Source organism: Ascaphus truei, chromosome 5 (genome assembly GCF_040206685.1).
Source record: "Ascaphus truei isolate aAscTru1 chromosome 5, aAscTru1.hap1, whole genome shotgun sequence".
Lineage (NCBI taxonomy): Eukaryota > Metazoa > Chordata > Amphibia > Anura > Ascaphidae > Ascaphus > Ascaphus truei.
The window spans coordinates 277,285,023-277,300,857 of record NC_134487.1 but is presented as its reverse complement, the minus strand read 5'-3'; the positions used below and the strand labels follow the sequence as shown (position 1 = coordinate 277,300,857).

The following is a 15,835-nucleotide window of genomic DNA, read 5'->3' as shown; positions in this document are numbered from 1 at the left end:
TTCGTGAAAAAAAGTAAACAAATGCAAATAATGAGTCTTACCTGTACAACGACGATATGTATATCTGCTGTGTGCTGGGTGATAATGGTGAAAGGCGGGGTTGCAGACCTGCCTAAGACATGCAGATGAGCATACAGTTGTATTTACATTTGCATATTTGCTTTGCTGTGGAGGGTTTTTGTCACTTTTTTTACTCACCATAGCTTAACTCAGTATGGTAAACCCCATCCTTTAGCTTCTCTGCATACCCAGTTAACCAACCCCACACTGATGAGACCCATTAAGGTCGAAACAGCTGTCTGTGGGTGGGTTTTCTGGGTATGCACCTTAACCCTGGCTGTGCTCAAAGCTGTGACCATGCAGCAAGCTTAAGCCTATAGGGAACCATGTTAAAAATGGTTTTTGAAGCAAAAAGTGGCACTGTGTGCTCATTTGCATGTCATTTCCCAGAATCCCTTGCTGCAGTGAAAGTGCTGTGTGCTGGGTGATAATGGTGAAAGGCAGAGTTGCAGACCTGCCTAAGACATGCAGATGAGCATACAGTTGTATTTACATTTTTGTATATATATGTATATGTAAAAATATATATATATATAAAATATATTTTAAATATATATATATATATATATATATATATCTCGACAAATGCACGCGCTCACTCACCTAGGGCAAGTGTATTTTGCCCGCTGGCAAGTCTTACCTGCTGGGGGGTGTGGCGGCGTGGTGCGGGGTCTCCCAGTATTCTCCTGCTTTCCCCTGCAACTTGTGAGTGTCTCCCTTGCAGCTCCTGTGAAAATAGCTGCGTGGCATCAAAGGATGCTGCGTTGTCATGACAATTGGACTTTATTGGCAAAAAGTATAAAAACACATAAAACAGACCCACACAGATCATATAACAAATCGCTATGTGACACAACATAAAGACACCAAAGAAGTACAATTAGTCTGGTGAGAACCAAAACAGAGTAACAATATATTATTGCAGATTAATCATAACAAAACCAGGGGAAAAATTAATTTTTCCCCAAGTAGTGTAACTAGGATCGGCCGATCCAAAGCAATAAGTAATAATTAATATGAATGGTAAGTAAGTCCAGACCACAGAAAAAATATATAATAAATATGCATAAACCTCTTAATAATGGTGAAAGATAATAAGACACATAGCTAAAATCACATTTGATTGTGACCCTATAATGTGCTGCAAGTCAGCTCTGTATGCTGATGCCCGGACTAAGCTGCACATATGTGCAATTAATTTCCCCCCTGTTTTATGTGTTTTTATACTTTTTGCCAATAAAGTCCAATTTTTTCTATTTTTCAATATACAGTGTTTGAGTGCACCTTTTTGACCCTACTTTTTCTCTTTTTTAGTTTTATATATATATATATATATATATATATATATATATATATATATATATATATATATATATATATATATATATATATATATTACAGAGTTATTTATAAGGATATTTACATTGTCCACAACTGATACTCCACTCACATCAGCGAAGCAAACATTACACAGCATTGCTTAAGTCTTATAGAGGAAATTGTACGTGAGCCCAAATACATAGAATAGTTAGTAGTTAAACTATTCTCTGATTTCTCTTGTTTCATTCCTTTGATTTCTAAGGAGGCATATCGGATCATCTGCTAGATGAAAACACCCCCTTGCAGAAGAGAGAGGTGAGATACCCTGTTCCTCCCTAATTACACATGCTAACCCTACTGCCTGATTCTACCGACCACTTCAAGGCTCTTCAAAGTTTGGCTTGTTGCTTTAAGTAAAATGAATAATTGTATGGTACAGCAAATAAAAATACCACGTGTGAGCACATTCACGTCTCAGACAGGTCTACAACCCTGCTTTCCCCCTTTATCTCTTAGCATACAGTGCTTCCAGTGCAGCCAGGGATCATTGTATGGTAGACGTTTATAGACACTTATCAGCAATGTACAATAGCCGATTGTACATTTCCACCCTTCCCCTTTTTATTGGGGCTTGCACACCAACATCAAATCTAACAAAACAAAAATTCAAATACCTGATTCAGTTTTTTTTTTTTTCCTTTTTCAACTCAGCTGCTACTCATTCTACTTTTTGCATTCTTCTTTGCATTTTGTACACCTATAGAAACATGGGCAAGCAACTCCTGATAATCCATAACAAATGCATTTCCTTAATGATTACCTTTTATTGTATGTTTTGATATCTTATAGCACTTCATCATACATCCAGTATTACATGCATGACCAAAATAAATAATTTCTGAGAAAAATTATTGTCTAAGTGCACATGCAAGATCTCCCCAATATTCTACATTCCCACCACGCTGGTGATGTCACTGCGTCTATAAATGTCACGACATCATTCTGATGTTTGCTGGTCTTGGCACTCGGAACACTCAGATTTCAGCCATGGCATTTGTATTCAACACACTACTGTCGTTTTACTTCTTAAGCTATTGTACTCCCAAATTACTGGCAGTAACTCCTCCTACCGCAGCACAACCACCCAAAAATTATGCTTCAGGTATTCATATCCGACTTCAGATTTTTAAGAATCCGATCTCGGAGTCCAGTTTGAAGCCAACTTCGGATTCTTAAAAATACGCTCGGATTTTGGTGTGCGGATCAGATTGGGTCTTAAAAAACCCAGAAAATTCCATGGAACAGATTTAGATAGTTGAACCTATCACTAGTCCTTGCATGCTCCACTGGCATAACACCTGGAGAAGTCAGAACAGACGGCACAATTCCACATATTCTGCTTCTCATATTTCTCTCAGAGACACGTATTTCCCCAGTGGATAGATTGACTTACAGTAAACAGTACTGTGCCTGACTTACTCCTGATGAAGCAGTGTTAGCTGTGAAACGTGTAGAGATTTCCAGTCAATGAGAGAGGACAGAAGCTGTACCGCTGCATGCAGACACTACCAGAGACGCGCAGAGCGAAACCCGGAAGTGACGCGATCTAAGCACACCAGAAGTGACGCGGACTAGACCTCACGGAAGTAACGTCAAACGCTGTGAAGCCCGCGAAGGCAGCCCGTGATGGACACCAGCTGTGACATACCAGACGCGGAGAAGCCCACGAAGGGGGCCCATGAGGGATACCAGCAGAGAGACGTCCTGACCAGCTCAAATCCAATGGGGAAATACAGAGATACAGACCCCAAGGACATTTCTCCAGCGCTATTGTAACAGGGACATATCCCTGTTTAAATAAAGCAGCCTCAGAGCTCTAAGAATCCAGCAGAGATAGTTAATTGCAGCCACTCAATTAACTAGTCTCCACCTGGACTAATAAGAGCTCTGTAAAAAGCCTCATGTGAAACATAGGAGAGAGATTTCATTAGCTCACATTTGGGCCGACAGCAGGAGAGCAGAGAAGCCTGCGCACAGACACTGTCTGGAGCACAAAGGCTGTGTTGAGATCAAGACATCCAGAGACCTATATTTCCTGGACACAGAGGACCCAGGAACCTGCCAGAGATTGACATGGAAGGCCATCTGCTTAAGGCACCTCCTGAGACTTTGGGGTGATAGGCTGGTAATGGGAATATCCCTCCAGTCCTGCAGAGAGGGTCAGGGGAAGTAAGTTAGCCCTTACAAAGGGATAGGGCTTTGTTATTTTGTTGTTTTTGTATGTTTTGCCTGGATAAAGGAATAGGCCATAAAGGAGTAAAGCCAAGATATAATTTCACCATAAAACTGTCTCCATTATGTGTGCAGAGGCACATATCGCTTACAGCTATCTCCAATCTTCCTCATCTATCTCTATGTGCACTATATTCACGTTTAAAATGTGTGTATGTTGTGTGCTTGCTTTTTACATAACTTTGATACATTTGATCTGCACTGCGTTTGCTCTTATCCTTTCACCCTGAGGGAAAATCTATAACTTCATCATATGAAGAAGCACCAGTACCCAGTTGGGAGAGAGGCTATATTGATACTTACACACTGTAAGTAGAACGCCCACATGAGCCAAGATTCCACTCATAAGCCAACTCGTTACAATCACAGTGTACTATATTATTTCTTCTTATTTGGGTTGATCGTGCTCCCTCTGGATTTCGTGGAGAGCCATCAAACCCGGAGAAGCCAGAACAGACGGCACAATCCGCATATTCTGCTTCTCATATTTCTCTCAGAGACACGTATATTATAATGAATAAATAGGGGTGGTGTTATCTCCACTTTCACATTTCCCCAGTGGTCAGATCGACTTAAACAGTACTCTGCCTGATTAAAAAATTTCAAATACTTTCATAAACATTGTGGAAAAGCTGAGCTGTCTGAACTGTAAGTTAAAAAGATGTAAGCATTGCTTTAAAAATAGGGAGAGTAGAGGCTTCATAAAATGTGTTTTTTTAATAACTTGTATTTTTATTAAGATTTTCAACAGTAAAATGAGAAGGGGGCAGGGTACAAAAAAGAAAAAGAGGGGGGGGAACAACCATCTTATACATCATTTTTTTTTTATACATCAGCAATGCACATTCCTTATCATACAACATTTTAAACTTAACAATTCCAATCTTAGTGATAAAATGCTCCTCATGCGGCCTTTCCCTCATATCCCTCCTCTCCCACCTATGGGCAACTTCTCGTCTCCCATCGCTCTCCACTCAATCTGCTTGCCTATCTCAACTATTTTCTTACATCCCATGGTTCCCATACCCTATAAAACTTCCTCGCAGTGTGATTTAGGAATGAGGTAAGTTTCTACATTAGCTGAACTTCATTTATTCTTCTAATGACTTCTCTTCTGGAGCAGGGGAGTGTTTTTTTCCACGCACTTAGCTGCCGTTAATATATATGCAAAATTAATTTGAGCGTGCAGGTGTCAACATTTTCCATAGGTTTGGCTTGGATTATTAGGATTGGATCTAGCGGGACCGTAATACCCACCACATCCTTTACCAATTTCAATATTTTTTCCCAGTAGATCTGTATTGCCGGACAGAACCACCAAATGTGTGCTAAATCTCCTGTCTGTCCACATCTCCTCCAACACCTACAGAATTCCGAACCGATACATCTGCTTTAATCTCTTGGGGGTATAATGCCATTTTGCATAATTTTATATATGTTTTCTTTTGTTACTGTACATATGGATGTTTTACCCGCGTTCTCCCTTATATCGTCCCAGTCTTCTCTCGTTATTTCTGTCTAAAAATCCAAAGACCACTGTTCCATACATTGATGGGCAGGGGTGTCTCTCATTAGAGTTAGACCTTGGTACAGGAATGGTATCAGACCTTTTTTTGTATTTTCTTATTTTATATAATTCTTCGAATAATGTGGGTCTAGGAAATTCTATTCCTCGGTAGCTCTGTTTTACAAAGTGTCAGGCCTGCATATATTTAAACATCTAAGACTGTGGGAGATTGTATTTTTTCCTCGGTTCCTCAAACTGCATTAGTTTGTCCCTCTCCAGTAAATTTCCCACCTCTAAAATCCTCCTATCCCTCCAGCTATCGTATCCCTGTCCTTGCATGCCAGGGAGAAATCCTGGCTTACCAAACAAAGAGGTCTGCCAGATTTTCATTGTAAACTGGATCACCGCTGGTTCATATTGCCTCCCCTTCCTGGGCCCAACACCCGACCACTGCAGGGAGGGCAACCCAATCATTTTTTTGACTGAACTCTCCAGATCCACCCAGCCATGCAGTACATCCTACTCGGAGAGTGCCAATAGATCATCTGTTTCATATGCAAAACTATATAGTATTTTAGAATATTTGGGACCGCCAAGCCTCTCACTTCCCTAATTTCCAACATAATTGACCTAGCTATTCTTGGCTGTTTATTTCTCCAGATAAATTGCATGATCCGATTTTGGATTTCCTTTATACTTTTATACATTATAGAGATCGGGAATGTCTGGAAATAATACAGAAGTCTGGGAAGAATATTCATTTTGACTGCTGTTATACGTCCTACCCAAAAATTTGATGGGAGTTCCAGGATTGTAGATCTTTCTTAATTTTAGAAAATAGTTTCGGGTAATTATATTTATATAATGAGTGATAATCTCTTGTAAGATATATCCCTAGGTATTTCAAATTAGTATTTTTTCCATTTATAATTGAAATTTTACTTGAGGATCTCAACCTCATTATCTGATAATGTTAGATTTAAATCTTCTGACTTCCCTGTGTTTACTTTATAACCAGATAGATCACCAAATAGACTGTAAATTCGGGAGAGATGTCAATGGGTTAGTTATCGTGAGAATAATATCATCTACACTCAGTGATAATTTGATAGCTGCCAAAGGCTCAATTGTTAGCACAAACTGTAGGGGCGAAAGAGGACACCCCTGTCTTGTCCCATTCTTGATTGTTATTTGATTCCTATCCCCGCCTGGTAGTTTCAGCATGGCTGACAGGAGTCTGATAGATAGCCTGAACCCCCTGAAAGAACGCGCCTGAGAACACAAATGCTTAATGTTTTATCTAAAAAGTCCCACCGTATCCTGCCAAATGCCTTTTCCGCATCAAGGCCCAATAACATATCTTTAGGTTTTACATTGTTTACATGGTCAATAATATTAATAATTTTTCTCGTGTTATCCAACGCTTGGCGTTCACTCACAAATCCCACCTGCTCATAGTGAATTAGCCTGGGAAGTATTTGATTTAATCTGTTTAAGTAAAGAATTTGACTGTTAATTTTCAAGTCTGTATTTCGGAGCAATATTGGCCCATAACTACCACAGCAAATAGGATCTTTCTCCTCCTATAGAATTACTACTCTATTGGCCTTTGCCATTTGTGAGGGGATTTTGATTTCTTTATAAAAAAACATTAAATAATTCAAGCAAACATGGCCCAAGAATCCCTATCAAGTTCTTATAATGTAAATTTGAAAAAACAATCCGGGCCCTGAGCCTTTGTTGGCTTTAGTGATTTTGCATTTAAACTCCTATGATCCTCCTGTGACAGCTTGGGGATATTGCATTTACTCAGATATTCATCTATCTGATCTAGATCAGCTTTTTTAACTGTTGTAACTGACGAATCATAAAACGTTATGTAGAAATGAACAAATTCCTCTGCTATCGGTGAGGGATTATATGTAAAATCTCCCACTTTAGTCTTGATAACTGGGACAACGTTCTAGATTTAATCCCTTTAAATTTGTTTGCCAGGATACGCTCTGCTTTATCACCGTTATCGTTTGTTTAGGTCATTTAAGTGCCTTTTCTACATCCTCCAATTACAACTTTTAAAGATCTTCCCTTGCTTGATTTAAGATCTTATATACTTTTCTCGATGGATTTTCTTAATGCTTAATTTCTAGTGTTACAATTTTATTTGTTAACCTTTTTTGCTTTTCCAATTTCCTTCTCTTTCTATATGGCGCTATTGAAATGAGCTGTTCTCTATTCGTGGCCTTATGCGCTTCCCATAGGGTTGCGGAGGACTACACTGACCCGTTATTTATGTGAAAATAATTTTCTAGTGTCTCTCCTGTTTGCCCACTAATCTCCGGGTGGTTCAGCAGTGAGTCATTCATCCTCCAATGGTATGATTGAATTCTGGCAAATGAGGGGGGTCAAACATTATAGCAACCGGAGCATGGTCCGACCACGTAAGAGATCCTACTGTATATCAGAATGAACCAATACTTCCAAAATAATGGGGTTCGCAAATATATTATCAATTCTTGAGTACGAATCGTGTGGGGGCGAGTAAATGGAGTAATCTCTTTGTCCTTTATGTGAGTGGCGCCCGGCGTCTATTAAACCAATTTCTTTGCTATATTATATGTCATTGCAAAATGTGGTTGTTCTGGGTGTGTAGTTTTATCTACATCTGGATCCAGTACCTTAGTAAAGGAAAATGGGTTTGTCATTTGGTAAATATGGAGTAGTGGTGCGTTAGAAGTAAAATTAAAAAAAGGTGTGTTACTCTGCCCCCCTTAGTGGTACCAAGCATCATTAGATTTAAGATGTCCATAAAAGTTGACGCCCACATGAAGGTCGTTGGAAATTCTATTATTTTCTGGATACATCTGTACTGTGTGTGTGTGTGTGTGTGTGTGTGTGTGTGTGTGTGTGTGTGTGTGTGTGTGTGTGTGTGTGTGTGTGTGTGTGTGTGTGTGTGTGTGTGTGTGTGTGTGTGTGTGTGTGTGTGTGTGTGTGTGTGTGTGTGTGTGTGTGTGTGTGTGTGTGTGTGTGCCCTGTTGATAGGAGGTTCTTCTGCCTCTGCAGGAATATCTGTTGAACTTTACTTCACCACCTATGACTTTTTATTGATACAGGAGTATAATTGTTAGGGTACTTAGGCAGGGCAGAGTATGATTTTTTGTTGGATGGTAATATTGAATACAGATTGAGAACATTGGCAGATGCAATAGATATCTTCAACAACAAAAAAGTTGGACATCTTTTTAGAAAGGAAATAAGTAAACATGGGAAGGATGTTGATCCAGGGAGAAATCTGATTATTCCATTGTTGGAGTCAGGAAGGAAATAATTTTTTCCCTTTTGACACATCGTTGGACAATCTGTCACTGGAGTTGTGTGTTTGCCTTCCTCTGGATCAAAATACTGTAAATAGAAATATAGGAGAAAGTATCTGTCATCTACATTTAACATAGGTTGAACTCGATGGACATACCGGTAGGTCAAATGGAACTTCTCTGCAATGTCATCTTATGTTGTTAAAATGAAAGGGACACTTCCCCTAAACCCTGACTTCATATCCCCGCATCCTAAAATATCTTCCTCTTTTTCAGAAAGCGGATGGAATCCCCGTCTACATCCTGCTCACTGTGATCAGCGCATCATTGATTGTTGTAGCGTTAGTGTGTCTGCTGGTGCTGAAATTAAGAGGTGAGAGATTGTCCAGTAACTTAGGGGTGGGGGGCCCAGAAGTGCCAGATCAGTGGGATAAAATGATTAAGGGATGTGCAAATGAAACAGTCAATGTACTCTTCATGAATCAGTAAGTGCAAAAGTTATACTAGGTAGTTGTGGTGCAAATAACTGGCAAGCCTCACAAGCCATGTAAGACTGTAGAAACTGAAATACTAAGACCCGAAAATACATATTATTTATTGGAGAGAAAAAAACCATTGGCAAGTAGTGCGCATATGATAAATGAGTCACAATCACATTTTGTCAACAGTGTAACATAGTTATCAATAGACTGTTAGAAGAAATATGTCTTAAATGTGGTCAGCAAACTGGGACGTATGTCATGGGGTCATCAGTTTTTTGTACCATTTTTGCTTGCAACTGCTTTAAATCAAAAACTAAAAAATGCCTTTGAGAGAAGCAAAATTTGATATCCACAATTATCATACATTCATCACTTAGCTTTTCTCTACCTTCTCCTGTAACAATCCCCAAATTACAAGCTGGGGCACACAGGTGAAAATAGGAGTAAAGTACTTTGATACCAAGCGTTGTAGGATAAAGCTGCCAATCCCCTGGGCTTACAGCCTATATCCACCGAAGCAGCCGATCGAGACGTTTTTGGTTGAAATTCCCCGTTGCTTTCAGCTTCAGCACTCCCAGCTCTGGGGCCCCTCTGGGAAATTAGACTTTTTTTCCCCAGTTTCTAGCAACAAAAAAAGCCTAATATGGCTGCAGGGTCACCAATACAAAACTGCAATGTCATCTTCCAATTTTATGCCCGCAGGCCCCGGGGGCGAAGGTTTAACGCAGGTTGTCTCAAACTCACATGACTGAGAAAGGCGAAATTTCCATTCCGTTGCGAAACGCAACAGTGCAGGACATTTCCACCGCGTTTGGATGTGTGGGAACTGTGTAGTGAATACACTGCGAGGGATGCATTTCCATGCAAGGTTGCCCCTTTTCACTCAGAAATGCTATTATTGAAACTTAATGAATAAGCTTTTTAAACGCTAATTAACTAGCAACTGGGGGTGTCCTAAGAAGGGGAAGCATAGCAATATTACCACTGGGGGGGGGGCAAAAAGGACCCTAATAACTTGAGCATTATTGCACAGGGTTCCCTATGAGTTCATGAAGGGTAGAAAGGAAATGGGACAGTAGTAATTATTTAGTGCCCCTACTGTTCATGCGGTGGAATATGTTTTCGCTTTACAAATAAAGAATAATAACAGTAACGGCAAAAATGAGTTATACACATCTGCCAATCTCCTTTTTCTAAACATATTTATTTGAGCATTTTTTTTGTACCTTTAATTACGTATACGCAGCAACTGATGTTGAATGCTGGACATGGGTGGAAATTTTGGTGACACATGCTGCAGCTGTACCCTATAGTGTCACTGGTTTGCAAAGTAATGATTAATGCCAATTTCAGTGGAAAGCTAATTATAACAATAACAAAATAGCAAGTGTAAGCAGATGCAGAAAAAGGTCAGATGTTGGGTCCCAGACAAGAATGAAAGGTTGCAGCTGCAAATTCTTGGCCCAATACCTACCCAACTGGAGGGCTTCCAGCAGATATAATTACACAATTGTAATAGAGGCTGTAAGTTAAACTTTATTTTATCCCTCTCTTCCTCCCCCTGTCCCTTTCCCCCCTCTCTTTTCCCCCCTTATGCTGCGGCCATGTTCGGGTACCCAGCATGGAGGCGTGCGCGCACGCGATCACAATGCCTCAAGGCAATGATCGCAGCCATGGACCTTGCATGTGCGTGTGTGACAGTGCGAGGGGGGCGCAGTGCGCGAGGAATCAGTTACACTTGATTCCATGGCGTGATGGCCAGGTCATGTGTGCGGTTCACCCAAGGGCGAACCAGCTCTGTGACGTCACTGCCACACCCCCAGACATGCTCCCAGACACGCCTCTCCATCACGTCTAGCATGGCCACAAAACGCTAGTGCTAAAACCCAGGTGACGTCACACGCACGCACGTGAGCGGGCAGTCACCATGGACGCAGCCATACATTCTTCCCCCTCCCTTCCCCCTCACACTCTCCGCACTTACACTCTCCCCCCTCTCTCTTGTCCCCCTTACACTCTCCCCCTCTCTCTTCTCCTATTACACTCTCTTCCCCCCCTTACACTCTTCCCCCCCTCCCCTCACTCTCTCTTCTCCCCTTGGACTCTCCCCCTTCACCACACACACACCTTTTGGGCAGCAAGCCGGTCCGCATCTCCCTCCTCGGTCAGCCGGAAGTTGTACACGATTTCCAGTGCCGACAGGAGCAGCGAGAGGAGGGATCACAGTGACAAAGCTGAGCTGGGGAGCTGCCGGGTCACTTCTGCGTCGGGTGCCGCCGTACCGGGGACAGCTAGGAGAGTTCTCCCCGCTCTGTTTCCCTGGCAGCCACGAGTGCTCAGTTGCATGTCATTACCCAGAGTCCCTGGCTGCAGTAGAAGCACTCTATGCTGAGCGATAACGGGGAAAAGCAGGCTGAGACCAGCTGCACACAGCACTCCTTTTGACACTTATATACATATATATTATGTGGTAATGGTTGGGGTTTCTCAGAGCTTGTTGGGTATCTGTGTGTTTATTAACTGTGTGCAGCTGGTCTCAGCTGCTTGTGGGAGGGTAGTGGCCCCCCCCCTCCCCAAGGTTTAAGCTTGCCCCACCCCACTTTCCAAGTTGGCAGGTCAGTTTCATTTTGTCAGGTTACAACAGATCCATTGTGATAATTCTTCCTGTAATTTACAGGTAAATAAGAATTTGAACCCAGGGAGTGTTAGGACCTGCTACGGTCATGCCTTGAAAGTGGCAGCAGGCTTAAGACGCTTTGGCCAAATTACCCTTTTTTCAAGAGAATATATAGGTATTGCACTGTGTATTTTTGTCACATTGGAAGTAGCTTTGGGCATCTTTGTCTGTTTTTTGTTGCATGTTATTACCCAGAATCCCTTGGCTGCAGTGGAAGCATTGTATGCTAAGAGGTAGTGGGGAAAGACAGGTTTGTAGATCTGTAGGACATGTGAATATGCTCACAAGTGATATTTTTATTTGCTGGAGAAAGAGGTAATTTATCTTTTTTTTTTCTTACCACTAGGCAAAGGAGGAGGAGCGTACCACTTTCACACGGATCCTGGGTGAGTCCTAGGTGTACTAGTGAATGACCTCCTGCACTTAAATTAACCTCTGATGTTTCTGTTTCCCCTTCGATTAGAGTGAGACCCAAACTTCTTTTCATTCCTCACCTTACACTCACCTCCCCTTTTAGACACATGGGGGGGGGGTCAGTTACTAATGTTTCCACGCTGCAAAACAGGGGGGGAATCCAGGGCAATACAATTGCCCATATTAATCAAAGGAAAAAAGTCTTATTGATTTCGATGGATTTTATTTTCTTTGAAAAATATGGGGCTGCTTTTCACACTTGGTTTTCCCCCAGCTTCGAAGCCAGGAGTCTTTAGAAAATAGACCCCCTAGCGGCCTGCTAGGACCACACCGGCCTGCTTTGTTAGCAAAGGTGTTACACTTTAAAGCACTATGGTAGGGGTTCTCAACTGCAGTCCTCAAGACCCCCCAACAGGTCAGGTCTTAAGGATATCCCTGCTTCAGCACAGGTGGCTCAATCAGTGGCTCAGTGGAAGATAATTCTTGAGAAAGCCTATGCGGAACATGTTGAATTTATGATCCCGGGAGGACTGGAGACTAAAAGGACTGGCAGTGCATAGCTAGAGAAACCGAAGAAGCCACTTCCGCCCATAGTTGGAGTACAACCGGAAGTGTCCCATGCGGATGCGTGCGGTGTGTAGCGGTGTATAGCGGTGTGGCGGTTTGATCCGTGAGACGTGCATCAGACCAGTGATCTCTTCAGCAGTTCTCTCCCACGTATTTTTTAACATTATCAAATTTATCTGATGAGAACAAGTGGCCTACAACAGAGGGTGTATTACAACACAAACCCTTACCGAGAGACACACAAAAGGGCTCCCATCAGAGAGAGATGAATCTCTGATATGCTGTATTACATCAGAAGAATATTGTGAGTGAGACCAACACTGAATTAATAGATTGGAATATTTTTATCACAGACTACACTATTATTGGTTTTGTCTCTCCCCTTTTTTTCTTTATATATACTGTATCACTCATCCACCAAGCGCTCCCCCCTTACCTGGAGGAAGAAAACACGACAACAGGGACAGCGAACAGTCTTAATCAAGGGTGTAGAGCAGCTATTTACTTCATATATATATTCACCATTGTCACTTTTTTTCTGTTTTTGAGGTGATGGATTTGCACTGATTGAAGTATTTTATTATCACACTATTATTGTAGTTTTTAGAAATTCACTTGACACAGTTAACTTTATTTATTACTTTTTGAGAAGCCCCCGATCCATCCCCTTTTTCCCTTTGAGCTCAGTGAAAGAGCCTGCTTAGTCGCTGACTGAGCCACTGATTGAGCCACCTGTGCTGAAGCAGGGATGTCCTGAAAACTTGACCTGTTGGGGTGTCTTCAGGACTGGAGTTGAGAACCCCTGCACTATGGCGTAAAGCTGAGAGTACTGTGAGAAGTAGGAATAAATTTAAAGGGGTAAAAGTAGGTCATTGTCCTCTTTCCCACATACAGTAGGCGTCTCACTTTGATTCAGCATGTTGATGGCTATCATATATTTTAAATACAAGTCATGTTGTCAATGTCATGAGGGGGTCTACGTATCAAAGTCTCATGGATGCAAAACCGTAGCCAGTAAACGGCACCATGTTTACCAAAGCAAACAAATCCCATGGTAACCTCTGGGAGCTTTTCTCTGATTAAATCTGATGTGTGTTGTGTGCTCGAGATTTTGCATCTGGGAGACTTTATTATATAAGCCCCATTCCCAAGAGCTGGCAGCGCTCTGATTTGCGGTTGACCTTGGAGTGTGGTTCTTCTGACATCTCCTAACCCGCAGCTTCTTTTGTCCAGTTTAGAGCTGGTCACACACGAAGAGAAACTAAAGGATGAAATATAGACAGAAGCAGACGAAGAAGATAAACAGAACGGGCTGCAACCTATGAAACACTAGGTTATGTAGCAAATGTATGGCAACTAGCAAAAGTCTGGCAACAACCTTATTCTTGTGTTTGTTACACACTATTTATGATACATTCAATTTTTTACATGCAACTGCATGCACACCGAGCTTGAGGCTTCTTAACCAATTTGCTGATACAGTGCCAGTGCCCTGGCAGAAAAGGGTATATTGGCAATTTGGAAAAAACAATTAATCTATGGTAGTTTAATGAAAAGACTCTATGGATTTGGTAATATGTTTGCAGGCAACCACACAAAAAAATGTATATTGGTCCAAATACAAGCATGCCTGTCACTGCAATCATTTGACACATACTGTAGGATGGTATTCATTCAACTGTGCTAGTGCCCCAATCAGCACTATGGCAGTCTGGTGAACAAACACTGATAACATTACAGGGGGAGATTTCATAAACCCGATAGCCACATTCACACCACAATCACACTGCACCTGGGCTGAAACTGACCCGGAGGACAGATAATGCATGGTGGTAGCTTAGTGACTCCCCAAAGTCTCCCGGGGGTTAAAACGTAGCACTAGATTTATCAAAGGAAGAAAAAAAACTCTATCACTTTCACACTCTGGTACTATTTTTGCTCCAGTTTTGTACAGTTTGGTACTTTTACTAAAGTATCCTGGCTGCAAAACTGGGGCAGGACCATTGTTTTAAATGGATTTTAATTTATTTGATTAATAGGCTGCTGTTTTTTGCACTGGTTTTGCCCCTGGGAGACTTTAGTAGTTATACCCGACAGTCCCCTATGCGTTAAAACTGATTTGTTTCCTCTATACACATATTAACATTTCTTTTCCATCTGATCCAATACCCTGACACAGAGCAGTTTTCCCATAATACCCATGTGAAATAATCACAATACTTTACCAATGCAAAGTTGTACGAGCGTGTGGCTGTGTTGTTATGGATGCTAATCCTTGGCTTTTAAATGTCCTATTCTGAGCCGGAAAAAACAGAGATGAATAAGAAATGAACCTGACACAATCAACGCCCCTGGGGATCGATTATACAGCATAGCTATCACTTGTACAAGGTGTTAAGGCTTTGGTAGACCCTGTATAATGATAGCGGAGCTGGGTCTTGCTTGCACAGCTGTTTTACCAGTAAGCTTCAAGACTGCAGAGAGTGGTGATTTAAAGATGCAGCTCCTGACACTTGATTTTATTGATGCAGCCTATTAACAAGAGTTTTAATGCTTCCTTCAGTAAATATTTGTTTTGTTTTATAGCATGCTTGTAATCTCAAGGTTTATGAGGAGTGCATAAAATATTAGCTGCTTTGTCTTAAAGCAGCAGTCCCAGCTGAATGCATGAATACAATCCACACAATTATAAGTAATTGGCTAAGTTGCCGAGATCGATCTGGTCTCCAGTGATCGAAAAGTGAAGATTTGGCTTGGGGGTTCACTAAATGGCTGTCAGTGGAGCCGAAGAGGACCAAAGATGCAAAGTTCTGTGGGGAAGATCATGTGACCAGGCAGTCTCTAGATACAATTGGTGCACTGCTAGAGAGAGGGCAGGGCTCAAAAAGGGGTATGCGAGAGCTTGTTTCTGAAGAGGAAGGGGATGTGACTTTGTAAATGGTTGCTATAGAAACAAAAATTGCTTGTTACATTATACCACAAAAAAATGCTACAAATATTTTCTCATAGTACAGAACTGATTTTTTTTTTTTTTTAAATCACATGTAGGATATTGCTTGGTCGGCAGCTTTAAAGGAAGTTTCTACTCTATTGATTACACAAATCACCTTATCTGATCAGATTAACTAATGCATACATTAAAACAAGTTAAAACAGAATGATGGAAATCCTGTGATTTGACTTATTTTGTTCTTCTCAAACCACT

The 15,835-nt window shown here is 41.3% G+C and overlaps 1 protein-coding gene across 5 annotated transcripts in view; it reads left to right on the top strand.

Moving 5' to 3' along the window:
- Positions 1–15,797, top strand: part of LOC142495980 (uncharacterized) — a 45,460-nt gene extending 29,663 nt beyond the window's left edge. For 4 of the 5 annotated variants that reach the window (XM_075602173.1, XM_075602169.1, XM_075602172.1 and 1 more), the window contains 4 exons: positions 1,643–1,695; positions 8,767–8,863; positions 11,996–12,035; positions 13,864–15,797. In XM_075602173.1, the coding sequence (XP_075458288.1) occupies positions 1,643–1,695; positions 8,767–8,863; positions 11,996–12,035; positions 13,864–13,909 (236 nt within the window). In that variant the 3' untranslated portion in view covers positions 13,910–15,797. The remainder of the gene's footprint in view (positions 1–1,642; positions 1,696–8,766; positions 8,864–11,995; positions 12,036–13,863) is intronic. The other variant, XM_075602170.1, reaches the window with a different exon arrangement.
- The last annotated feature ends 38 nt before the right edge of the window (positions 15,798–15,835 follow it).